General features: G+C 62.7%; 3 protein-coding genes across 5 annotated transcripts in view; 2 read left to right on the top strand and 1 right to left on the bottom strand.

Moving 5' to 3' along the window:
* The window catches only part of LOC746379 (uncharacterized), a 33,889-nt gene extending 28,113 nt beyond the window's left edge, over positions 1-5,776 (bottom strand). For 2 of the 3 annotated variants that reach the window (XM_054661869.2, XM_054661866.2), the window contains exon 1: positions 5,118-5,776. The gene's annotated coding sequence lies outside the window, so the exon portion shown is untranslated. Of the gene's footprint in view, positions 1-4,318; positions 5,065-5,117 lie in introns of those variants that run through there. The other variant, XM_054661868.2, reaches the window with a different exon arrangement.
* A 135-nt stretch (positions 5,777-5,911) lies between these two features.
* DUSP8 (dual specificity phosphatase 8) lies at positions 5,912-24,140 on the top strand. Its single transcript, XM_024346897.3, has 7 exons — positions 5,912-6,283; positions 12,249-12,587; positions 14,194-14,332; positions 19,129-19,295; positions 19,913-20,072; positions 20,267-20,390; positions 20,610-24,140. The coding sequence occupies exons 2-7, from the start codon at positions 12,357-12,359 to the stop codon at positions 21,673-21,675; spliced, it is 1,887 nt and encodes a 628-aa protein (XP_024202665.1). The 5' UTR covers positions 5,912-6,283; positions 12,249-12,356; the 3' UTR covers positions 21,676-24,140.
* Positions 22,714-23,582, top strand: LOC107966989 (uncharacterized). Its single transcript, XM_016920100.4, is given in 2 exon segments — positions 22,714-22,944; positions 22,947-23,582. Coding segments are annotated over 2 exon segments (867 nt in total).
* Positions 24,141-24,861: the final 721 nt, after the last annotated feature.

The following is a 24,861-nucleotide window of genomic DNA, read 5'->3' as shown; positions in this document are numbered from 1 at the left end:
CAAACTAAATATGGAGTCTGTGTGAGAAGACACTCCAGTGTCCTCCTAGTCAATCCATCAAGTAATGCAGCTATAATCAAAATGCATAAAATCCCAAGTGTTGGCAAGGGTTTTATTTTATTTTATTTTGAGACAGAGTTTTGCCCTTGTTGCCCAAGCTAGAGTGCAATGGCACAATCACAGCTCACCGCAACCTCCACCTCCCGGGTTCAAGGGATTCTCCTGCTTCAGCCTCCTAAGCAGCTGGGATTACAGGTGCCCACCACCACACCCGGCTAATTTTTGTATTTTTTAGTAGAGATGGGGTTTCACCATGTTGGCCACGCTGGTCTCAAGCTCCTGACCTCAGGTGATCCGCCCACCTCAACCTCCCAAAGTGCTGGGATTACAGGTGTTAGCCACCATGCCCAGCCCTGGCAAGGGTTTTAAATGGAGTTCTTCTAGCCTGCTGGCAAGGTATTGGAATTCCCCACTCAGGGCAACTTTGCAATATCTGGGGACATGGAAGGTGGGGGCAGGGGGCACTGTGGCTCACGCCTGTCATCCCAACACTTTGGGAGACCGAGGCGGGCAGATCACTGGAGGTCAGGAGTTCAAGACCAGCCTGGCCAACATGGTGAAACCCTGTCTCTACTAAAACTACAAAAATTAGCAGGGCGTGATGGCAGGCGCCTGTAATCCCAGCTACTCAGGAGGCTGAGGCAGGAGAATCGCTTGAACCCAGGAGGTGGAGGTTGCAGTGAGCTGAGATCGCACCAGTGTACTCCAGCCTGGGCAACAGAGCGAGATGCCATCCAAAAAAAAAAAAAAAAAAAAACTAGGAAAGAAAATAATCCTGTAATCCCAGCATTTTGGAAGGCTGAAGGCCAAGAGAGGAGGATTGCTTGAGCCCAGGAATTTGAGACCAGCCTCGGTAACATAGTGAGACTTCATCTCTACAAAAATTTTTTTTTTTTTTTCTGAGATGGAGTTTCATTCCGTTGCCCAGGCTGGAGTACAGTGCCACGATCTTGGCTCACTGCAAGCTCCGCATCCTGGGTTCAAGCGATTCTGGTGTCTCAGCCTCCCGAGTAGCTAGGATTACAGGCACGCACCACCACACCTGGCCAAAAAAAAATTTTTTTAATTAGCTGGACATGCTGGCACATGCCTGTAGTGCCAGCTACTCAGGAGGCTGTGATGGGAGGATTCCTTGAGCTCAGGAGGTTGAGACTGCTGTGAGCTATATTTCCACCAGTGCCCTCTGGCCTGGGTGACAGAGTGAGATCCTGTCAAGAAAGAAAAGGAAGACAGGAAGGACAGAAGGACAGAAGGAAGGAATGAAGGAAATGGAGAAAGAGAGAGAGGAAAGAAAGAAAAATAATCTGAGAAGTGTGTTACAAACATGTAAGAGTTGGGTGTGGTGGCACGTGCCTATAATCTCAGCTACGGGAAGCCTGAAGCAGGAGGATCACTTGGGCCCAGGAAGAGTTCAGTCCAGCCTGGATAAAATAGAGGGATCCCATATCTCTTTTTTTAAGCATATACAATAGGATGCTGTCTGCTGCAGTTTTTTTGTTTGTTTTCTTTTTTGTTTTTTGTTTGAGATGGAGTCTCGCTCTATCACCCAGGCTGGAGTGCAGTGGTGCGATCTCGGCTCACTGCAAGTTCCGCCTCCCGGGTTCAAGCAATTCTCCTGCCTCAGCTTCCAAAGTAGCTGGGACTACAGGCGCCCGCCACCACGCCCAGCTAATTTTTTGGATTTTTAGTAGAGACAGAGTTTCATCACGTTAGCCAGGATGGTCACGATCTCCTGACCTCATGATCCACCCGCCTCAGCCTCCCAAAGTGCTGGGATTACAGGCATGAGCCACCGTGCCCGGCCTGCTGCAGTTTTTTATAGCCCGAATATGAAAATAATCTAATATGTAAAAAATAAAGAATTGGTTCCACTCTTGCCATACACCCATGAAATACAGAACCACACAGACATTATCATCAGGTTGTGGGAAAGCAGCAATGTGGACGAATCTCAAAAGTATTTCCTTAAGGCCAAGCAAGGTGGTTCACGCCTGTAATCCCAGCACTTTGGAAGGCCAAGGTGGGCAGATCACCTGAGGTCAGGAGTTCGAGACGAGCCTGGCCAACGTGGTGAAACCCAATCTCTACTAAAAAATACAAAATTTAGATGGGTGTGGTGGCGGACGCCTGTAATCCCAGCCACTCAGGAGGCTGAGGCTGGCGAATCGCTTGAACCCGGGAGTCGGAGGTTGCAGTGAGCTGAGATCGTGCCACTCCACTCCAACCTGGGGGAACAAAGAGACTCTGTCTGGAAAAAAAAAAAAGTATTTCCTTGAGTGAAAGATGCCAGGGGCAAAAGTCCTCTCATTGTTTGTTTCCATTGTTTCCATTTTTATAAAGTGTACGAACAGATAGCAGTAACTCACGGTGACAGGTCAGAGGGTGAGGACAGGGCACCAGGGAACTTCTGGGATAATAAAGTTTCTAGGTCTCATTATGATGGTGATAAAACTACATATACAGTTGTCAAAACCCATCTACTGGCAGGGTGCAGTGGCTCACGCCTGTAATCCCAGCACTTTGGGAGGCCAAGGCGGGAGGATCACCTGAGGTCAGGAGTTCGAGACCATCCTGGCCAACATGGTGAAACCCCATCTCTACTAAACACACAAAATTAGCTGGGCATGGTAGTGGCCGCCTGTAATCCCAGCTACTTGGGAGGCTGAGGCAGGAGAATCACTTGAACCCAGGAGATGGAGGTTGCAGTGAGCTGAGATCGTACCACTCCATTCCAGCCTGGGCGACAAGAATGAGACTCCGTCAAAAAAAAAAAAAAATCTACTTGAATAATGGGTGCCAAGGGCTGGGGAGGGGGTTGGGAAGTTGGTGTCTAATGAGGACAGAGTAGAGTTCCAGTTTTGTAAGACGAAAAGCTCCAGAGATGGGTGGTGGTGACGGTTACACAGCAAGTGAATGTACTTAATGCTGCCAAATTCACTTAAAAATAGTTAATATGGCACACCGTATGTTCCTGCATGCATTTTACCACAATAAAAAATCATACGGTTTTTAAAGAAATAACGGGAGAAAAAGTCTACTTGAACAGCTGGGATGGGCATTGTATTGAGTTAGCTATGCCTTGACTTAAGTTGGGGAAATAGTGGCATGGAGGTTTGCTACACATAATTAGTTGCAACGATTATATACACATTAGCGAGAAAAGTGAACCCCACTGTTCCTTCTGCGCAATAGGGATGCTTTAAGAAACGACCTTGGACGTCCTCCCGGAAGCGAGAGGAGCTTCAGGCGGCCGAGCCTGCGCCACGGCCTGCGGACGGCAGAGGGCGCGCGCGAACCGCCGGGCCGGCCCCGCTCGGACCCCACCTGCACGGCCCGGAGCGCGCGTCCCCGCCCCAGGCTGCTGGACCCCCGCACGTCCCTCGCCGCGGCCTTGGCGCCTCCCTGGCCCCTCGCAAGGTCCTCCCCAGCCCCAGAGACCCCCGAGGCGGCGTCTACAGGCCCGGGCCGGGACTGACACCGCAGCCCCCTCCCTGGTCGCGCCTCCCACCCCCGTCCACACCTGTGCCGGGAGGCGGTGCGGCCGCCGAGCTGAGCTGAGCTGAGCTGACCTGGTCGGGCACCCAGGCCCCTGAGCCCACCGCCCAGGCCGGCCTCTGCTGGGTGCAAAGGCAACGTGGAACTAAGCAGCGGGGCTGCAGAAAAACCACCGTCCTCTCCAGGGTGCCACCTCCCTAGTCCGCCACCCTGGTTGGGGGCAGAACCTAACGCTCTCAGTGCTTATTTGCATGAAAATGACTACGGGGATTATAACAATCGCCGCCCAAGGCACTCTGCCCCCCAGGGACAGCCCAGGCCCTCCAGGGGAGCCGTATTCCCCTCCAAACCACCCCCTGGGAGCCTCCAGGAGGCACTAAAGGTCGCTGCCTGCCACCTGCTCCAGCCTGGCCAGTAGCTGCCCAGGGTATAACCAGAGCTCTTAGGGGACAATGGGCACTCCCAGGCCACAGGCAGATGCTGGCCACATCCCAGCTGGGCAGAAGACACGCCCATCGGGCTCACCTAGGCCTGGCAGGGGGAACAAGCCAGGTGAGGCTTCCCCCCAGGCGACAGCCCCTCTATCTAACGGCCAACAGCTCCCATGCCTGCGGGTCCCAGGTCCTTTCAGGCCTGTGACTGCCTCCTCAAGGACCTCCTTCGCCCCTTCCGGGTCTCAGCCTGAATCCTCCTGCCCCCTCCCAGGGCCAAGCCTCCCCCACTTTTCAAACCCAGCAAGGCTGCACCAGGCAGCCCTACTCACCTGGCCCCGCATCCGGGTCCGGCACCTCCAGTCTCAGGGACCCCCTCCAGCCAGGGCCTCCCTTCTCGCAGGGCCCTCCCGCTTTGGGGCGCAGCCCCAACCCCAATAACCCCTGGGCTCCCTTCCGGGACAGACCCACTCCCGCCAAGGCGTTTGTTTGTGCTGTGTGCCAGCTCTGCGCCAGGACGCACTCCACCGCCACCCCCACCCCATACGGGCCACTGCCGCTCCCCTCAGGCTGGCCAGGGAAGGGAGCTGCAAGCGCTTATTAATCGCCAACGGTGTACTCAGCTCTGAGGCTGGCAGGAAGACTGAGTATGGAAAGGGGGAGCCCCAAACCCCGCTCAGCATCCCCTGCTGCCCACAGTACTCCCCACCCCCAGCCATCACCATTGGCACCCTGAGCTCCGTGGTCCTGGTGCCCACTGAGGGTTCTGCGGTCGTTGCGCCAGCTTCATTTTCTGTGGCCCTTCATTCAACCAGCGGCCGAAGCCCCCTTCAGAGCCCCAGGGTGACCCTGGGGGGCCCAGGCTGGCTGGGGGCTCGGGGGCAGAAGGCGGATCCCCCCACGCTCCCTCTCCACCCGGCAGCGGGGAGGGGGCCTTTTAGAAATGTCTAGGGTGTCTCGTGACAACCCCCCCCCCCCAAAAAAAAAATCATTACTTTCAAAGGCTCCCAGGCTCCTGGGCAGGGGTCTTTGTCCCCTTCCTCCAGGACAGCGAGGCCTCCCCCGCCCTCCCCCTGCAGCGCGAGTCTGACCCCCTTGCTCCCGCCCAACACCTGCCGAAGGTGCAATTACCCGTGCGTTCTTCCTGCCCCGGACTCGCCGCGTCCCCGCCGCACGCGCGGAGGTGTTCCCACAGCGGTCGGCGGGGTGCGGCCCCTCAACAGCCCGCACAGGGGTCGTCGGGGCGGCTTTCCACGGAAGCGGGAGGGCTGGGGGTCGTGGGGGGTCGGCGGCGTCCTGGTGAGCCCGCCCCCGGAGTTTGCGGATGTGTGACCCGAGGCAGCCGGCTCGCCTCTGAGGGTCCCAGGTCCGCCCGAGTGCAGGGGGATCCGGCTCCGTCCTGCGGGGGTCGCGGCGGGGCGAGCACAGCCGCTGCAGGTAAAACGCCGCGCCTGGGTCTGGGGAGGGCTCCCCAGCGGCGGCCCAGCGCCAACAAAGGCCAGGAGAAGGGGGGAGCGGCGCCGGCGCCTGTCCGGGTCGTGGGGAGGACTTCGCGCCCGGAGCCGCTCAGCTGGACCGTCCGGGGTCTGTGCGACGCGGCTGGGGGCCCGGGTGACGGGGGGCCTGGGTGACGCGGGGCCCGGGGCCGGGAGGGCTTCCTGGAGGCGGGGTCCCGGACGCCGCGTGGTCCCTTTAAGAGCCGGTCCCGGGGTGAGGGCGTAAGGCGGCGGCAGCGCGACCCACCCGCACCCTGCACCCCGCCCCCCCCGCGGCAGCCGCCTCAGCTTCACCCCGAGCCCGGGCTCCGCTGACGTCACCTGCCCCCGAGCCGCGCGCGCTGATTGGCTGCAGGTGACGTCAGGGGCTTTTTTCGCTCGGCATGACCTCATCCCCGCCGGCGGCCCCGCCCTCCGCCCCGGGCCTGTCACTCGCGGCCGAGCGCGGCGGCCGAGCCGGCTCCCCCCACAACGCCCCGCCGGACGCCGGACGCCCGAGCCCGAGCCCGAGCCCCAGCCCGAGCCGCGCCGGAACCGCCCGGCCGCGCCCGCCGAGCCGCGGGGCTGGGATGCGCGCCGCGAGCGCGCGTGCCCGCCCGCAGTGCGCGCGCCCCGGCCCGAGCGAGCGCTCCCCGCGGCGTTGGCGGCGGCGACGGCGGCGACGGCGACGCGGCCCGCGCGCTCCCCCGGCCCCTGCCCCGGCTGCGCGGGCCCCCGCCGGGCCCATGGACGGCGCAGCCGAGCGGGCGCCCTGAGCGCGGCGCGGGTCCCCGGAGCGCCCCCGAGGCGAGCGCGAGCGAGGTGAGCGGAGGCGCCGGCGGGGCGGGGGCGGGCGCCGGGGATGGGGTTCACCGGCCCGGGCCGGGGGGCGGAGGGCGCCGCGTCGGGGGCGCTGGGGCAGCGGCACCCGGTGGGCGCCCGGGAGGAGGAGGCGGCCCCGGAATGAGCGGCCACGGCCGGCCAGGACGCCAGGGACAGGGAGGCCCCTTCCCCGCCCCCCGCAACGCCCGGCGGACCCGGGCCCAGCCCACGCCCGCCCGCCGCGTTGCCGCCCTTCTCCCCGCAGCTCCTTCTTTGGGTGTGGAATGGGGGGGGACAAAAATCCAGGACCCACCAGGGCCGCCTGAGATCCAGCGCGGATCTGCGCGAGCCCCCGACGTCCCGAACGTCACCCCCGCGGGGGCCAGAACCGGAGCAGGCGGACCCTGGCCCGGAGTCGGTCCGGGAGGTGTGGAGCCTCGGCCGTGGGAGGGACGCGACGGCCTCTGGCCTGGGACACCCGGGAAGGGGCCTTCCCCTGTCGGGGGGGAGGGCTGCAGATCCATCCCCCCAGTGTCCAGGCCGCACTGCATCCCCACCCCGGGGTGCCCAGCCGGCCCCTGAGGGATAAAGCCCCCGCGCCCTTCCGCCTGCTGCAGAGGCAGCCGCGGCGCTGGGGGAGGGGCTGGCACAGCCAGGCTGCTGCAGCCACCTCGCTAGGCCCAGCTGCCCAGCCTGGGATGCGGAGCAGACCAGGTGGGGGTACCTAATAGTCTGGCCTGGAGGGGAGGGGGCAACAATAGGCCCAGCCCCAACAGGGTCACCCCTTCTGGGAGAATCTGCCTCCGTCTCCCTGCTGCGGGGTGTACCGGCCTCTGCTGAGGGGAATAGGGGCTCTGGTGCTGCAGTGATGGGGGGCGGGGACACTGTGGGATGGAGGAGGGGGTGGCAGGATGTAGCGTGGCTCCGCAGTGCTCTTGCTGTGCAGCTTGGGGTGGGGGTGGGGTGCTGCAGGCCAGGGAAGCTCCTTTTGTGCCCCAGCGGGGGGTCTGAGGGGAGGTCCAAGCCCCGGCACTCTCCCTTGCCTCCCTTCTGGCACAGCCCACCCAGAGACACTGTTGCACCTAGGGCGGTCCAGGGGTGAATGTAGCACCCCAGGCCCCAGCCCTCCACCAGGAGGACAGTCCCATGCATTCACTGCTAATAAGCACTGGATGCGGATGGCAGATCATGTGACCCCAGCTGGAAGTTCATCCTGAAGTCTCGCTGAAATACCTCCTGCTGCAGCCAGCCGGGGGCTGCACGAGTGTGGCTGGGCAGGTTCTATTCCCCTGGTATCCTCTGTCCTCGGGGAGGCTTCTGGGAATAAAGTCCCATTAACAGAGGTGCAGAAAGACGCTTAGAGTCAGTCTCTGCTCCAGGACCCTTCTCTTCTCAGGCTGGGGCTGAAGTCAGGGCCTAGAGGCTGCCACTGGACAGGTGCCTCGAAGGGGCATCAGCTAGGGCCTGGGGAGACCTAGGTGTCACTTCTTGCAGAAGGCAGGGAAAGGGGCAGACCCACAGTGAGAGAGAGGTGGTTGGACTCTGGCCATGAGAACTGCACCCGCTGAGGCCCCCTCTGCCGGAGTTGCTCAGGGCAGTGAACCTTGGAAGCGCCACACTGGTCCTGATGTTTAGCATGTGGCACAGTGACCAGCAGGAGGGACACAGGTCTGGTGGGAAGGGAGGGAACCTGGATATGTCCGGCTCTGAGACTCGACTGTCACGGCCCCTTGTGCCAAGTCCTCCCATCCCCTGCCCTGCCCGGACCCCGTTCCTGGGATCGGAGGGAGCCCCCAGCCCCACCCCACATTCTCCCAGGTCCACAGCTTCCCCAGGCCAGCGGAGCAGAGTGTAGGCCAGCTTGGGTCCTACACCACTAGCCAAGGGAGCTGAGGGGAGGCAGGGATGAGGGCATCTGGGGGAGCCCAGTGAGGGAAGATGAGCTGACCTGTGTGAGTGCAGGGTCCCTGCCTCCCAGAGTTGCCACCCACCAGTCTCTCCTCAGCCTCCTTAGTGTGACGATTTCTGCCTCCAGAAGCATCCCTGGGTGACAGTGAGCCGGACAGCTCCAAGAGCCTGCCTAGGTGTGAGGGGGAGACACAGTCCCATCCCCCCATGCTTGACAGTCCTGGCAGCTGTCTCTGAAGGTAGTGAGTCCCCATTTCTAGGTGCTGAGCAGAAGGTAACATGGTAAGGATGCTGTCAGTTGAGAGCTGGGGGTGGCCTGGGACTCCCTGGTCCCGTCTGTGCTCAGGGACAGGAATGTGCTGCACAGAGACGCTGGGTGTGGGAGCTCGTGTTTGTAAGGAGTCTGAAGCTGACCCCTCGGGTACCGGAGTCCTGGGGTTCTCAGGGGATCCTGCATACAGAGGGCAAGGACGTGCGTGTACTCTAGTGTATGTCCAGCCCACGTGTGCGCACATATTCACGCGTGGGTACTTGCACACAGGGCAGGTGGATTGCAGGTAAGGAGCACCAGCCCTGTGTGTGGAGTGGGTGTGCAAAGAGGTGTGTTCTGGCACGCACAGAGGGCAGTGTGCACGCGGCACTGGAGCCAGGCGTGCTGTGTCCCAGGGGAGGGTGGCGGCCCGGTGCCTCCTGGAAGGTGTGGGCCTGGGAGGAGCCTTCTTCTGACTTTGGACTTGGAAACTGCTTCCTCCTGGGCTCAGAGACCTTTGAAAAGGGTGTATGGGGCCGTGCTAGGGGGCATCCTGTCCCCAGCCCTGCCTCTCACCCCCCAACCCCTAGGCACTGGAATAGCAGGGCCACAGGTACTCAGGAGGGCTTGGCATGTGGGGCCGTGAAAGGAGAGGCGTGGAACCGACACCATCCACATTTCCTTATCTCTGTTCCCACATGGCCAGTGCTGGCCCCCCTGATCTGCACCAGGCTGTCCTTAGTGTCTCTGCTCCCCACCCCACCCAACCTGCCCCATCCCTGGCATAGCTGAGCCCCGATCCTTAGCATCTGGGGAGACAGAGGTGAGGAACATGTCCCCCTGGGAGCTGTAGGTCCAAGGAGACCCTGTGGGTGAGGATGCTCTCCCAGAGGCCAGCATGGCACAGAGGCTTCCTGCAGGAGAGGGCACTCGGCCAGCCCTTCGCAGTACAGAGAAGGCCTCTGAGGGGGCAGGGAGCCGGCGAGCTGCAGGGAGCGTGCTGGGCACAGCAGGTACCGGGAGTGGGAAGGAAGGTTAGGACCAGGTAGGGCAGAGGAGCGGAGGGGCTGAGGACTGGGCTCTGCACTGCCGGGCACCTGCTGGGGTGGGTAGGAGAGAGCAGGGAGGGGCGCGTGCCCACTCTGCAGAGGAGCCTGCTCCATGGTGGTGGCTGCCGCAGGAGCAGCGGTTGCCTGGCACCTCTGCTGTTGCCATGGTGACGATGGAGGTGCTAACTTGCTAATGAATCCCCTTCGGCTGCAAATAACAATACTATTGTGGGTGACAGGCCCAGCTCCAGCTCAGCGTTGCTTAGGAGGCAGAGCAGGGCCAGGTAAAGGCCAGGACCCGTCCTCCCGCCCCTCCAGCCCCTGCCCACCACCCTGCAGCTGGACTTGCCCTCCTCCCTCCCCTCCCTCTGGGTCTCAGATCTGGCTGGCTGCACCGAGGTCTCTCATGGCAGTGTCAGGACTCAGGGCTGTATGAAGGCTAGGCCCTGGCTGCAGAGAGGGTGAGGGCCTCTCCTCACACCTGCCCTCCTCCCTGCACTGGGGGGTATTTGCTTCTGTTGTTTTCAGTGAGAGAGAATCCACCCCCACTTAACGGATGAGGACATTGAGGCCGGGGCAGCTCCTCAAAAGACCCCCAGCCCAAGTGTCCCTGCCACTGCAGCCTTCTCGGGGTTCTGGGTCTCTGAGCTGGACCCTTGGGTATCCTACGAGGTACCTGGAGCCGCTGTCTCACCAGAACCACACATCTGGGCCCTCGCCTCTCACCACCTGTGCAAGGCTCAGGTAGAACTCGGGAAGGACAAACAGCTCATCAAGGACCCCCTGTGGGCAGTCAGGGACCCCCTTGGCAGGCAGAGACCCTCCACAGCAGGCAGGCAGCAGGCCCTTTTGCTGTTGAACTTGCTGGGTCTGGCCCTGGAGAGGACTCCCAGGCCCCGTTCCCCACCCTGTGGTGGAGGCTGGAGCACCAGCCCAGGAACGTTATCTGAGTGGGATCCTGAGGCCCTGCTGACCAGGTGCCACCGCGATCCCTGGTGTCAGCCGTGGGGTCAGCTGAGGCTGCCCATCCACAGTCAGGTGTTTCCCTGGCCTCTGGCAACAGGAGGGATGGTGGGAATGCACAGAAGCCTGGGCCCAGTCGAGGCGGGAGGGGCCAGGCAGGGGCCAAGCTTGAAGTGTCTGGAGAAGGAGAGTGAGTGCGAGGCTGGGGCTCCTGGGCAGGGAGGAGCTGGGACCTGCCCCTCAGTGTGGAGTCGGGGCTGGGCCAGGGACGAGGTCCACACCAGCCTTGCACCTGCTGCTCTGTGAACTCTCCCACTGGCCCCCGCCGGCCTGGGAGCTGACCTGGAGAGTCCAGAAACGGTGGTGGCCTCTGTCCCCAGCCTGCTGTTTGCAGTGCATGGGTGTCCTCAGGGCGCCTCCCCCCAGTGCCTCCTGTGGCTGTGGGTTGGGGGTCTGGCTTGCTGAGGGCCCGCTACCCACCGTAGCCCGCTTTGCACAGGGCGCAGGGCCCAGGGTACATCTATCTCCCAGCCTTCCCTCAGTCCTGAGCTGGGTGGAGTAAACTTCCTGACTGCCTGGCAGCTGTGGGGGCACAGGGGAGATGGCATTGCAGGGACACCCAGTGCCCATCTGTGTGTGACCCAGGTGTGACCCAGGCCCCAACCCTGCCCCAAGCCTCGGTTTCCCCATAGTTAAAGCAAACTCATCATCCTTAACACTGTGCGCCTCCTAGGGGCTGTGAGTCTAAAGTGGACCCAGAGGAAGGCCAGTCCTGGCAGGTGACAGGGAGATGGGGCCCGGCAGTGGGGCAGTGACAGGCTTGTCATCAAGCCTGCAGGAGGGGCTTCCAGAGACTCCATCCTCAGACATCCCTACTCCACCTGCCCACCCGGCAGTCTGAGGCCTTTGCAGGCCATGCCGAGGGCCTGGCACCTGCGGGGTCCCCGACACTGACCCTCCTCCTAGGGCTGCCCCGCCCCTCCCATCCTGGGCCCTATCAGCCCCTGAAGGAGCCTCCTAGACCCCAGGCTCCGCTAGGGGAGGGGCACTGTTTGGGTGCGACATGCCCCTGCAGGAGCTGGGCACTCACCCCCAGCAGGCATGTGGCGCACGCTAAACCTCAGCCTGCAGGTCAGGAGGGCAGCAGTGGCAAAGGAGCCGTGCCTCTGTGCCTGAGCCCCTCCCGCACCCGCCTGCTATCCGGCTGCCCCCGGGAGCCCACTCTCCAGTGGAGGCAGCCCCAAGGCCACCATCCACCAGGGGCTGGATTATCGGCTTACGGAGCTGCCCTGGAGTCAAGTCTCCGGGGATTGGACTCCCTGGGGCTGTGCTAGGGAGAGAGGGGCAGGTGTGAGGACAGCAAGCCCAGAGGAGGGCAGAGAGCTTGACCATGTGGGAGGGTGAGGTGCAGTCCAGACCCCGACTTGCTGGGGGTCCTGTGGTGGAAAAGATGCAGAAGTCACAGCAGGGAGATGCCTGTGTCCCAGGGATGAGATGGAATGTTCTGGAATGCCTAAGGGTCCGTGAACCCCAGGGCCCACAGGAAGGACCCCTGGCCTCTTCCAGCCCTCAGACCCTTCTCTGTGGGGCCCATTTGCCCCCCTCTGCCTTGTTGCATCCTGCTGAGAGCTGGCCTTGTGACCTGGACGGGGTCTCTCCAGAGGGAGAAGGGTTCCCACGGGCACATGTTGGTGTGTCCTGGTGGGCGCAGCTCCCAGCTCTGATCTGTCCTGGGGAGCTTCTGGGTGCCACCCAGGGGCCCGCAGCACTGCTGACCATCCCCCTGTCCCTGCAGGTCCGGCACCATGTGCTAGGTCACTCCCAGCGCGAGGCCACACCTGGGCCGTCGGAGCAGCCCCTCCTCACTTCCGGGGTCACCCTCCCCAGCACCCATTGCCCCACCATGGCCGGGGACCGGCTCCCGAGGAAGGTGATGGATGCCAAGAAGCTGGCCAGCCTGCTGCGGGGCGGGCCTGGGGGGCCGCTGGTCATCGACAGCCGCTCCTTCGTGGAGTACAACAGCTGGCATGTGCTCAGCTCCGTCAACATCTGCTGCTCCAAGCTGGTGAAGCGGCGGCTGCAGCAGGGCAAGGTGACCATTGCGGAGCTCATCCAGCCGGCTGCACGCAGCCAGGTACCCAGCCCACTGCCCACCAGGCATGCATCACGTCCAGGGTCCACAGCTAAGGGGCCCTCAGCTCGGGCAGCACCCCCCTCCTCTGCCTTCCAGTCCAAACTCGACTCCTTGGGGTCACAGCCAGGGGCGTGTGGAGCAGTCCTCTCTGGCACTTGCCTCTCACCGCTGCCTGTTGCCCCTGCTCAGGGCATCCCCCGCACCCCCGCCCACAGCACCCTTCCCTACCCTCCCTCCAGGGCCTCCTTGCTCAGCTTCTGCACAGAGGTGCCGGGCCCTCCCCACGCAGATAGGACTGTGTGGCCAGGGCCAACCCAGGCTCACAGAGGGGAGCAGTGAGTGGAATAGCAAGGTGTGACCACATGGCAGTGGGAGCAGCCCAGCTGGCCTACACGGGACAGGGACAGCTGTGTGGTCCACTTCCACTGCTGTGAGGACAGGAGGGGTGGTCAAAAGGCACACGTGAGCAGTCCGTGTCCCCGTCCCACAGCTTCCCCCAGCCCGCAGAGTATTCAGGGACCCAGAATTCTCTCTGTGGCCCCCCAGGAATGTCCTTCTGGGGAAGGACAGCTCATTCTGCCCAGGACCATCAGGTGCAGCTGGGGAGGGACCAGCGGGGCTGTTGACCTGTGAAGGTGGCGGCACCTCCTCCTTCTACTGCCTCGCAGGGGACAAGGGTGACAAGCTCTTGGCCCTGGAGGCTTTGAGAGGGGTCTGGGTCACTGATAGGCCCTGTTCAGAGCTGGGACATGGGAGGACTCAAGTGGGATGGCCACTGGCCAGGAGTCCGCCCGCCCCAAGGCCAGAATCAGCTCCCTTTGGTTTCCAACAAGGGGAATCCGGTGATTAATGACCCCCAGCAAGGACTCCCGGCAGAGTGCGATCCCATTGGCTGCCGGTGACGTCACCCAGCCCGGGGTTGGCGGCTCAGCTGGCTTAAGGGCTGAGTGTGTGCTTGCAGGGCGGGGGCACCGGTGCTGTCTGAGCAAAAGCCGCTCAACATCTGGGCTGGCCCTTGGGGTGGGGGAGGAGGGCAGGAGGAACCCAGCTTCCAGCTGCTGCCTCCGGAATTGGTGCAGGGGCCTGGGGTCCTGCTGCAGCCCTCTGTTTCTCCGCTGGGGGTTGGGGAGGGGATAGGGTGGGGAGCAGAATTGCTGGCTACAGAGTTAGCCCCACTGAGAGCCCACACCCGAAGGCATGCGTTTCAGGGCCAAGCTTCTCTGTCCCTCCACCACCCTGGGAGCCAGCCAGGTCCTATCCTGGGCTCCCATCGCACTCACCTGTGTCTCCTCCACACAGGCCTGGCCCAGAGCGTCCGTCCCCTTCACCCATGTGCATGGCATGGGGGCACAGCTGCGCAGGGCAGGAGCCCACCCCTCCCTGCCCCCATGGCTTGCTGTGTGGTGTGGGTGTGTGCATCTGGGCCTCTGGCAGATGGAGGAGAGTGTGTGACTGCACCTGCCCTCCCCTCCAGGCAGCAAGGTGACAGCTGCCTGCTTCCCATCATCTGATGCCCTTACTATTCCCTTGAGCCAGCATGGCTGGGACGGGGCCAGGGCATCGATAGGTGGAGGTGGCATGCTGATCTCTGCCCCATGGCCCCCAGGTGGAGGCTACGGAGCCACAGGACGTGGTGGTCTATGACCAGAGCACGCGGGACGCCAGCGTGCTGGCCGCAGACAGCTTCCTCTCCATCCTGCTGAGCAAGCTGGACGGCTGCTTCGACAGCGTGGCCATCCTCACTGGTGAGTCCATGACCCACGCCTCCCCGAGGCACTTGCTCCGCTGGCAGTGGGGCTGGGGCTGGGGCTGGGGCATCAGGGAGGTGTCCGCTGGGCACGGGGGGATCTCCATACATCTGTGGTTCTTGAGGCCCCACCATCCTCTCCCCAGGACGCCCACACTTCAGGACCCACCAATATGACTATCCTCAACACAGAAGGAAACCTCACAGTACAGCTGGGCTCCAGAGGTGTAGGGCAAGGCATGCAGGCTAGGAGCCCCTCCCACTCCCGGAGCTCCTGTCAGAAGCCGGAGGCAGAGGCCCCATCCTCTGGAAACTCAGCTGGAGCCGTGGGGTCCCGAGGAAGTCCCCCCGCCCCCGAAAGCCCAGCTGAGTGCAGGTTGCCTGGCAACAGCCTGGCATCAAGGCTGCTGCCTGGGTCCCAGCAGACAGCCCCCAGGGATCCCTGTGGCCCAAAAGCAGCCTGGGCAACTGGCCCCAAGCCCTGGAGGCAGGGAAGCCGCCCCCCTACACACGCTGATACACACTCATATACACTCACACACTCGTGGTCCCAGAGAGTTCTTTCTTTCCTTGGGCTGTGGCTGAGGGCGTGTCTGTAGAATCCACCTTCTAGGGTCGGCCCAGGTCCCAGAGCCGGACGGAGCTGGCCTGTCCCAGGGATGTGCACCCTCCCCCATCCAGGTCTGGGGTCTTTGTCCAGGCTCCTTCTGCCTGGTCTCTGCTACCAGGGGCTGTTCCAGGCAAGCAGAGGATATGGGGGACTGTGGGGTGCAGGCACGGTGGGGTGAGGAGTAGGCAGCCAAGCCAGGCCCTTGGCCCTGCATCCAGTGGAAGCAGGGACCTTCACCCAGCCTGAGGGTGGCTGTGGGGGATGAAGGGGTGGCAGCCGCTTTGGCCAGGCCGACCTCCCGACATGCCATGTCCTGGGACCTAAAGGGCACCTGGGAGGCTTGAGGGTGGTCCAGTGTCCTGGGCAAGAGCATTGAGGCCAGGCTCCCTCCCCACCTGTCTGTGGGTGAGACCAGCACCCTGCACTGCTGGGTGGCCATGGTCAGAGGGTGTCTGTGCGTCCGTGCATGGCTCTGGGCGTCTGGTGACCAGCATCTGCCTCTGCGAGTGTGTGCGTGAGCATGTGTGTGCATGTATGTGTGTGTGTGCATGTGCGTGCATGTATGTGTGTGCATGTACGTGTGTGCGTGTATGGGCATATGCATGCCTGTGTGTGCGCATATGTGCATGTACGTGTGTGCCCATGTATATGCATGTATATACATGGAGGTATATTTGTGTATGTACCTGCCTGTGCTTGTCTGGGTGAGATTTGGGATTTGTGTGCGTATGTGTGAACTCTCAGAAGCAGAAGCCACAGAATGACGCGCTGTGATCCAACCCTGTTCCCCTAGGTCCAGTTTGAGGACTGAACTGGTGGGGGGTGGGGAGAGAGTAGTTTGGGGCTTTTTACAGCTCACCAGGTGTAACAGGACCCCTCCCAAGGGCCAGTTTGCTGCTCTAGCCAGGAATGGGAGTCAGGAGACTCTTCTTGGAGGCTGAGAAAGGTCCCAGAGTGGCACCTCCCAACCTGCAGGCGGATCCCAGGAAAGTCCCAAGCCTGGAAGGGCCTGTCTCCCTCGAGGCCAGAGTGGGACGGTTTGGGGGGCTGGGGCCCTCACCCAGCATTGGTGGGTGGGACAGCATGGGTGTGCAGGTGGGCGTGGATGGGTGTGGGCATGGGAGGGGCCAGGCCTGTGCTAGGATTTGCCAGGAGGGCACTCCCAGGGCCTGGTCATGCCACCCTCAGAACTGCCTTTCTGTGCTGACATCTGCCCTGCAAGGTTGAGGCTGTGTCCCCTTTTCTCCAGAAGTGCAGCTGCCAAGGAGTCCCAGGCCCCGTGGTATACAGTGGGCTCATGGCGACACCCAGGCAGGCCCACGGGCTCTGCCCTCAGGCTCCCTCCCACCCTGTGGTGGGCACAGCCCCTGCTCTGGGCTGGCTCTGCGAAGAACCAGGGAGAGTGGGAAAGAATATATTGGGTGGGGCAGGGGTGCTGCCCCTCACCCAGGAGAAGGGATGTTCCAGGATCCCGCAGCACAGGCAACACAGCTCCTTGGTCCATTTGCAGGGACAGTAGAGGCCGGAATGTGAGGACCAAGCCTCTGTCCTCCCCACAGCAGGGCAGGTTTGCGGGAAGCAGGAGAGAGACAGTGGCGGGACAGGCTGTGCTGGGGTCCCAGGACTGCTGTGAACCCCACCTCCCCCTGCCGCTCCTCTTCCCCCACTCCAGCTGCGCTGCTCACGATGTTGGGGGGCAAGCGGCAAGGGATGAGAGAGGGGCCTGGCCCTTTAAGCAGCGGCCCGCAGTCGGCCTTGGACCCTTGGCCGGGCGACTGCACTGCAAGTGGGTGGAGTGGCGGCTCCCGCCCTGGCGGGGAGTCCGGGGGTCATGGAGGTGGCGGGCAGAAGTGCGTCTGTGACTGTGGCCATAAGCGCTTGCAGGGTCTCCCAGGTGGCATGGGGCAGGCACATGTCCTGGTACACACGCCTTTTTTCAAGTCTGGGATTTCACTGTGAGTAACAGGTGAACTGCAGGCGCTGCCCCCAGAAACCCCCGAGTCAGGGAGCAGGGATACTGGGAAGGCGCCTTTGGAGATGCCTGGGGGTAGGGGTGCCTCCCCAGGGCCCAAAGAGTGCTGGGACCTACAAAGGGTCCACTGAACCCCAACACCCCTCACTTATCACTCACCCCCAGAGCCTGGGTGGTTCTGAAATCCCTGGAGCCTCGGTCCCTGCTAGGCCTGGCATCCACAGTGGGGTGTGTAGGGACATCCACACTACCTGCTCCGCCTGGGGAGGTCCTGGGAAGCTTCCTGGGGAATTGCTGACATAGCTGTCGGTTCTCTGCACCTGTCCAGAGACTTTCCTGCCTTTACCTCCTCTGGGAGAGGTGGGAGGGTTCTGATGGAATCCCCAGCACCTCCTCCTTTGGCCAGGCCCTGGAGAAAGCAGAGAGTAAGGCACAAAATCCCCGGGAGAGCCACAGGGAGGAGGAGAGGCAGCAGGTGGCAGAAGAGTCTGCAGAGAAGTGGTGCAGCCCTTCCACCTCCCCGGGGCTGTCCTGCAGCGGGAACATCCAGGGCTACCCCAGCTCAGAACAGTGAGTGGAAGCCAGCTACAGTGCCCATCCCAGCCTCTGCTCAGGGGAACCTGCAAGCTGGGGCGTCGTTGGTGACAAGTCACCTACCTGCTTTCCCCTGTCCAGTCAGCAGGTTCCCACAGAAGAGACTGTTCCTCCAAGGCTGCTGCCTCAACCCACCCAGCCTGGAGCTTCCCCCATCTCCACAGTCCCCCAGCGTCACGCCCTTTTTAGGGACACGGGGAGCTGGCACAGCAGGTGTTCTGGTTGGGGGTTTGCACACACTCCCCTGTCCTCAGGAGTTATCCAGGGTGGCTCTACTCCACCCAGCAGGGGAGAATGGAGAGAGGAGGAGCCCTAGGCACTGGGGGCACGCGGGGCAGGCAGTGGGCACCTGCTACACATGTGGCACCAGCCTCTTCTGCAAACCAGGACAAAAAAGAGCCCTGGGGTTCCCAGGCCCTGAGCTCCCGCCGTCACTCCCCTGCCCCGTCCAATGGGATAGGGCAGGCCTCAGCCCAGCTGCCTCAGGCTCTGCACAAGCAGGAGCCGGCTTGCCATGGGGGCTTATGTTCTGGAAGGTGTCCTCGGGGTGGTGCTGGGCCATGCTGGCTTCACCCTCCCAAGAGCTGGCAGCCACCAGGTGGGTGCTGCCCAGTTTCTGGTCCACATCGGTGGTCGCCCCAGCCAGGTCAGGGACGGCCAGGTCCATTCTCACCATGTGTCTTCGTGCTCATTATCTTCTTGGAACCACACGATGCTGTGTGGCAGGCAGGAGGAGGAAGCTGAGACCAGAGCCATGGTGTGCACTACCCATGGTCACTGAGTCAGACATCCAGGGATTCACGTTCGGGTCCTTCCAGCTGGTGCAGGGCAGGGGACTTCCTCCCACCAGCCTGTGGCCTCGGACTTGGACGTGTGTGGAAGGCAGCAGCACACGCTGGTCACGTGTGCAGCGGGTGCCCACTGCCTGCTCCGCGTGCCCCCAGTGCCCCGGGCTTCTCCACTCTCCGTCCTCCCCTGCTGGGTGGAGTACAGCCATAACCAGACGGCAAATGCCCCGAGGGCTGTGCCAGGGTGATGTCATGCCTGGGGACGGGGAGGGCCTCTCGGAAGCCCTGGCCTCCTGGTCCTGGCACCCAAGCCCAGGCCTGGGGCTCCCAGCCAGCTGGAGGCAGGGAGGCATTGCATCAGTGCAGGGGAGGAGGAAGGCCCAGCCTGGCCCCAGGCCATGGGTATGGGAGATGGCGGGGCTCGTGAGGGCCTCTCCTCTGGGCTGTGTGACGCACACCCTCAGCAGGAGACCCCTGTGGCCTCTGAGCCCACCCCTGCCTGGGCCCAGCGCGTGCTGTGATGGCCAGCCACCTCAACGCCACCTTTACGGGCATCCTAGCAGCGTCCTCAGCTGGGTCAGCCCCTAATTAGCGTGAGGAGGAATGTGGGCGTAGGTGCAGGCTGTAAATGTGTGGCAGTACCCCCTCCCCCCATCGCGGGCAGAGCAGGTGCGCCGCCAGAGGCTTGCCGGCTGGGCTCAGGCTCGGGTCTGGGCTGGGTGTGACTGATCCTCAGCAGTAGATGGGGTGCCCTAGGCGGACAGGGCACCCTAGGTGGACAGGGAGCCCTAGGTGTTCTCTCAACCCACTCGACGGCCCTCCTCCTACAGGGGGCTTCGCCACCTTCTCCTCCTGCTTCCCCGGCCTCTGCGAGGGCAAGCCTGCTGCCCTGCTACCCATGAGCCTCTCCCAGCCCTGCCTGCCTGTGCCCAGCGTGGGCCTGACCCGCATCCTGCCTCATCTCTACCTGGGCTCGCAGAAAGACGTCCTAAACAAGGTGTGTGTGCAGTGGAGTTGGGGGGGTGGTCAATGGGAAAGGGGCAGGAGCTCCAGAAGCAGCTTGGCAGCGGAGCGGGGGATGAGGGAGGAAAGGAGCTGAAGGCAGTGGATGAGCTGGGTGTGGGAGAAGCATGGGTGGGGGCCCAGGAGGACCCCAGGCTTCCCACCCATGCCCCTGGAAGGACCACAGCAGGGCTTGCTGGAGGGCCCGGCAGGGCTGGGGGGAGGAGCGGGGAGCTGGCATGCCAAGCTGCGGATGTCACTGGGCCTCTGGCCAGCTCCGAAAGAATCCCGTGTTTTAAAAATGGTGACGAGGGAAAAGGGTAAAAGCCACCACCCAGGCAATCATAAAATTCCTAGGAGCCCACCACCAGCCGTGGGTGGGGCCTGCAGTCGGAAGCCAGCCATGCCCCACCCCCCGCACGGGCCCAGAGTGCCAGGGTGGACCAGAGAGGCCTCCTGGGCCCTCCCCTGGATACACTGGGATCTGGGACAAATTCCAAGGCTCCCAGGATTCTAAAGGCCCTCCTGACGGCAGGGCAGGAAAAGCCTCCACCTTCACTCCCGCCCCGAGCTTCTCCCACCCCTTTCCAACCCGCCCTCCCGCCCCTCCAGGATCTGATGACGCAAAATGGAATAAGCTACGTCCTCAACGCCAGCAACTCCTGCCCCAAGCCTGACTTCATCTGCGAGAGCCGCTTCATGCGGGTCCCCATCAACGACAACTACTGTGAAAAACTGCTGCCCTGGCTGGACAAGTCCATCGAGTTCATCGGTGAGTCTGCGGTGGGCGGAGGGTGGGGACCTGGCTAGAGGAAGGCTAGAGCTGTGTGTGGCCACAGACACAGGAGGGGTCCCCAGGAAGTAGCCGGAACTGTTGGCAGTTGGGCGGGTGGGGTCCCCTACCTGGGCCAGGGAGAAGCTGTGCAGTCTTAGCCCTCACCTGGCCCCCATGGCCCACCTGCCCAGATAAAGCCAAGCTCTCCAGCTGCCAAGTCATCGTCCACTGTCTGGCTGGCATCTCCCGCTCTGCCACCATCGCCATCGCCTACATCATGAAGACCATGGGCATGTCCTCCGACGACGCCTACAGGTACCGCCTTCCCCAGTCGCGCACTTGTGGCTCACAGCGTCGCCTCCCTTCCCCCGGCTGCCCACTTGCACCAGAATGACCCCACCGTCCAGGACCCGTGGCAAGGGAGGAGGGCCTGAAACCAGCCTGGCGCACATGAGCTCGTGGGTGCCCAGCGGGTGCGTCAGGTGGGCAGCCTGGCCCCGGCGGGCGCCTGGGACTGAGCCTCCTCCCCCGCAGGTTCGTGAAGGACAGGCGCCCGTCCATCTCGCCCAACTTCAACTTCCTGGGCCAGCTGCTGGAGTACGAGCGCAGCCTGAAGCTGCTGGCCGCCCTGCAGGGCGACCCGGGCACCCCCTCAGGGACGCCGGAGCCTCCGCCCAGTCCTGCCGCCGGGGCCCCGCTGCCACGGCTGCCACCACCTACCTCAGAGAGCGCTGCCACAGGCAATGCGGCTGCCAGAGAGGGCTGCCTGAGCGCGGGCGGGGAGCCCCCCGCGCCCCCCACACCCCCCACGCCCCCGGCGACCAGCGCGCTGCAGCAGGGCCTGCGCGGCCTGCACCTCTCCTCGGACCGCCTGCAGGACACTAACCGCCTCAAGCGCTCCTTCTCCCTGGACATCAAGTCTGCCTACGCCCCTAGCAGGCGGCCCGACGGCCCCGGGCCCCCCGACCCCGGCGAGGCCCCGAAGCTCTGCAAGCTGGACAGCCCGTCGGGGGCCGCGCTGGGCCTGTCCTCGCCCAGCCCGGACAGCCCGGACGCCGCGCCCGAGGCGCGCCCACGGCCCCGCCGGCGGCCCCGGCCCCCCGCCGGCTCCCCCGCGCGCTCCCCCGCGCACAGCCTCGGCCTGAACTTCGGCGATGCGGCCCGGCAGACTCCGCGGCACGGCCTCTCGGCCCTGTCGGCGCCCGGGCTGCCCGGCCCTGGCCAGCCGGCCGGCCCCGGGGCCTGGGCACCGCCGCTCGACTCCCCAGGCACGCCGTCGCCCGACGGGCCCTGGTGCTTCAGCCCCGAGGGCGCACAGGGGGCGGGCGGGGTGCTGTTTGCGCCCTTCGGCCGGGCGGGCGCCCCGGGACCAGGCGGCGGCAGCGACCTGCGGCGGCGGGAGGCAGCGAGGGCTGAGCCCCGGGACGCGCGGACCGGCTGGCCCGAGGAGCCGGCCCCGGAGACGCAGTTCAAGCGCCGCAGCTGCCAGATGGAGTTCGAGGAGGGCATGGTGGAGGGGCGCGCGCGCGGCGAGGAGCTGGCCGCCCTGGGCAAGCAGGCGAGCTTCTCGGGCAGCGTGGAGGTCATCGAGGTGTCCTGACCCCTCCGCTGCCCTCGGCCCCGCCGCCCGCAGCCAGGCCTGTTATAAATGTATATTATATATAATGCAAAGAAAGGTAAATGGTTTTACTGGGATTTTTATCGAGAAGTAAATATTTCGATTTTTTATTTATTTAAGCTGTTCATTCTGGCAATGATTTGGCAAGAGTGCGGGTGGTCCTCGAGCTCTATTTTTACTGTCTGGTATTTAAACTGAAACATATGTTTCTAAGCAATACGAGGCCACCTTCAGTCGCAAGCTGGGTGCCAGGCCTGGGGCCCCTCCCAGTTCCCCCGCCCCAGGAAACACTGCTGACCTTTGCAAAGGCTGCCGAGCTTTCGTGCACTTTTTACATAACAAAAAGGTGAAAAAAAGGAAAAAAAACTTCTTTGCCACAAACTGAGCCGCAGAACCCCCCTTCTTCCCCCACCCACCTCCCCTGCTCCCTCCCTTCTCTGCGCCGGCCTAGGGCTCTGCACCAAAGCCATAGGATGGAGGAGCAGGAGCTGGTGTGCCCCGGAGAGGTGCGGCCAGCCCTCCATCAGCTCCAGGCACCAAATCTTGGTGGCAAGGAGGGCACTCCGCTGCCCGTTGCCCCAGAGCTGTTCTCTGGCAGGGGAGGACAGGCATTGGGCCCCATGGTGCCAGGGTGTTCAGAGGGGCTGAGAAATAGAACCGTGTGTGTAGGGGCTTCGGGCAGGGGGTTCTGGAACGTCAGATGAGGTGGAGCCCAGGGGAGGACAGAGGTGTTAGTGCCCCCAACTCCTGCCGGAGCCCCAGTCCAGCCACAGAGTGGCTCAGAAAGGCCATTCCTAGAGGGCTGCGGCCCTCCCTTCTCCCTTGCCCATGCCCCCAGAGCTGCCTGCCGGGCCGGGTGGCACCACTGCAGGAGAGGAGCTTGGCCTCCGGGGGTCAGGCAGGAGGCGCCTGGCTACCAGTGCTGGCTCCACTGGGCAGGAAGCCCTGGACCCCCAGGTATGAGGAGGGGGTGGTCTTAGGGTTCTGTTCCAGGTCTGCCCCGCCCCCCCCCCCCCAGCCATGCCCCAGGCAGAACTTGGAATTCAGGTGTGCACCTGCAGGCTGAGGGGCTCTGTGAGCAGGTGCTGCTCACACAGGGAGTTCAGGCGCCAGCCAAGCCCCTGTGCTGCTGGGATAGGCCTGCTTCACTTAGGGAGTGCTGCCTCAAGACAGGTAAAGCCCCCTCGTTTGCCCCCACCCCCATGGGGCCGCTCAGGAGAGAAACTCCCATTCACCCCTTTCCCAGGGTGCTCTCTCTCTCTAGGTGGCATGCCAGCCCCCAAACACAGGTGGCTTTTGGGCCCAGGTGGGTCAGCCTGCTGCCCCTGCCCCATACCCCCTCGGGCCATTGGGACCCCTGCCCTTCAGATGTCCTAGGGTCTAGGAATGGGGCCAGTCACTGTGGGAAGAGGCCAGGGGCTTGGCCGGAGAGGCAGCCCAGGGCAGGACCCAGTCCTGAGTCCTGGAGCAGGGCCAGGGAGGCGCCCATCCCGCCCCGGCCAGCCGCCCTCTCTGCTGTTTCTTCTATTTGTTCTTCTTTTCACCCACAGCTCTGTGTTCCTGTCATCCCTCCTTTCAGCAAAAGTCCTGTTCCCGTTCCCTCTGTCCCCACCCACTCCTGTTCCCCCAAGAAAATAAGCTATCGTTGTATTTGCAATCTATGGATTAGAGGTTTAAGTATTTATTATTATTGGTTAATTATTATTAATTATGTAAATTTGCCTCCCGTCTGTCTGTTGTGTTGGGTTTCTGAGGAGACCCTGGGTGAGGAGGATGCACTGGCTTCCCGCTTCTCGCCCCCCACCCCTGTGCTGTCCGGGAGACAGTGGTCTGGGGCCACTGGTTGGGCCCCCTTCTCCCTTCCCCTCGTCCCTTCTGCAGGCCGTTGAGGGGGGGGCTGTCTGTCTCAGTCTGTCTCTGCTCCCACTCTTGAGGCACTGGTTACCCCAAAGTGAGCAGCCAGCAGGGGGACGAAGGTCCTGTGTTGGCCACTGCCTCCTCCAGTGCTGCAGGAGGCTGGCTGAGGCCCCACCTGGTGGCTTTCTCCTGACCGAGCCCTGAGTCCTTTTCAAGCCTCTCTCCTGCCCCTCCCACCTGGCCACTGCCTCCTCCAGTGCTGCCGGAGGCGGGCCAGGGCCCCACCTGGTGGCTTTCACCTGACCCAGCCCTGAGTCCTCTCCAAGCCTCTCTCCGGCCCCTCCCACTTGGCCACTGCCTGGCATTGGGATCGCCCCAAAATGGACCCGGCCCCTCCTGTTATTTGCTGGGAAGTCCAGCGGAGGAGAGGGTGCAGGTCCCCCGCTGAGCCTCCAGTCTCTGTAGACTGGGCTGCCGGCCCTTCAGCCCCCCTTGGAGCCCCTCCCGCCGCAGCCGCACCTTCTGCTCCTGGCCCCTCCCTTTGTATTTGGAGACAATGTGTTGTAATAAAGCTTAAAGTGGATGTTTTCCCCACGACTCCGCGCCTCTTCCTTCAGACTGGTGGTGGGCAGGGTGGGGGCAGAGGCTGCTGGGAGGCAGGCCTGAGGCCAGAGCCTGGTGTGTTGGGTCTGGAAACTTGCCCCAGGCTCACACCGTGGGCGAGCTCTGAGAATAGTCCCTGGGGGCCAGGCATGGGCACAGGTCCTCAGCTGCACCTTTAGGGTGTAAAACACACTTTTTCGGTTGTTACAGGCTAGTAAAAGCTTAAATAACTTAAAACGATATAAAACCTCAGTGTTACCCACCAGTCCCCTCACTCCCACAATCCCAATGTGAACAGTTGGATGCTTCCCTCCCAGCCCCTCCATGTGTGCTGTGTGCTGTGTGCATGTGTGTGGGTGCATATACGTACCAGCAGAAATAGGGGTCTAGCTATATATAGTGTCTCCAACCAGACTTTTTTTTTTTTTTTGAAATGGAGTTTCGTTCTGTCATCTAGGCGGGAGTGCAATGGTGCGATCTCCGCTCACTGCAACCTCCACCTCCCGGGTTCAAACAATTCTCATGCCTCAGATTCCCAAGTAGCTGGGATTACAGGCACGTGCCATCACACCTGGCTAATTTTTGTATTTTTAGTAGAGATGGGGTTGCACCATGTTGGCCAGGCTGGTCTCAATCTCACTGACCTCAAGTGATCCGCTTGCTTTGGCCTCCCAAAGTGCTGGGATTACAGGTGTGAGCCACCGTGCC

Source organism: Pan troglodytes, chromosome 9 (assembly GCF_028858775.2).
Source record: "Pan troglodytes isolate AG18354 chromosome 9, NHGRI_mPanTro3-v2.0_pri, whole genome shotgun sequence".
Lineage (NCBI taxonomy): Eukaryota > Metazoa > Chordata > Mammalia > Primates > Hominidae > Pan > Pan troglodytes.
The sequence above is the reverse complement of the archived record's forward strand: the minus strand, read 5'-3'. Positions and strand labels throughout refer to the sequence as shown.

Excerpts from the sequence above, each read along its gene's own strand:
- DUSP8 (XM_024346897.3), top strand. The coding sequence starts at position 12,357 with ATGGCCGGGGACCGGCTCCCGAGGAAGGTGATGGATGCCAAGAAGCTG. Across the intron at positions 12,588-14,193 it reads AGCCGGCTGCACGCAGCCAG|GTGGAGGCTACGGAGCCACA; the intron begins GTACCCAGCCCA and ends CATGGCCCCCAG. Across the intron at positions 20,391-20,609 it reads TCCTCCGACGACGCCTACAG|GTTCGTGAAGGACAGGCGCC; the intron begins GTACCGCCTTCC and ends CCTCCCCCGCAG.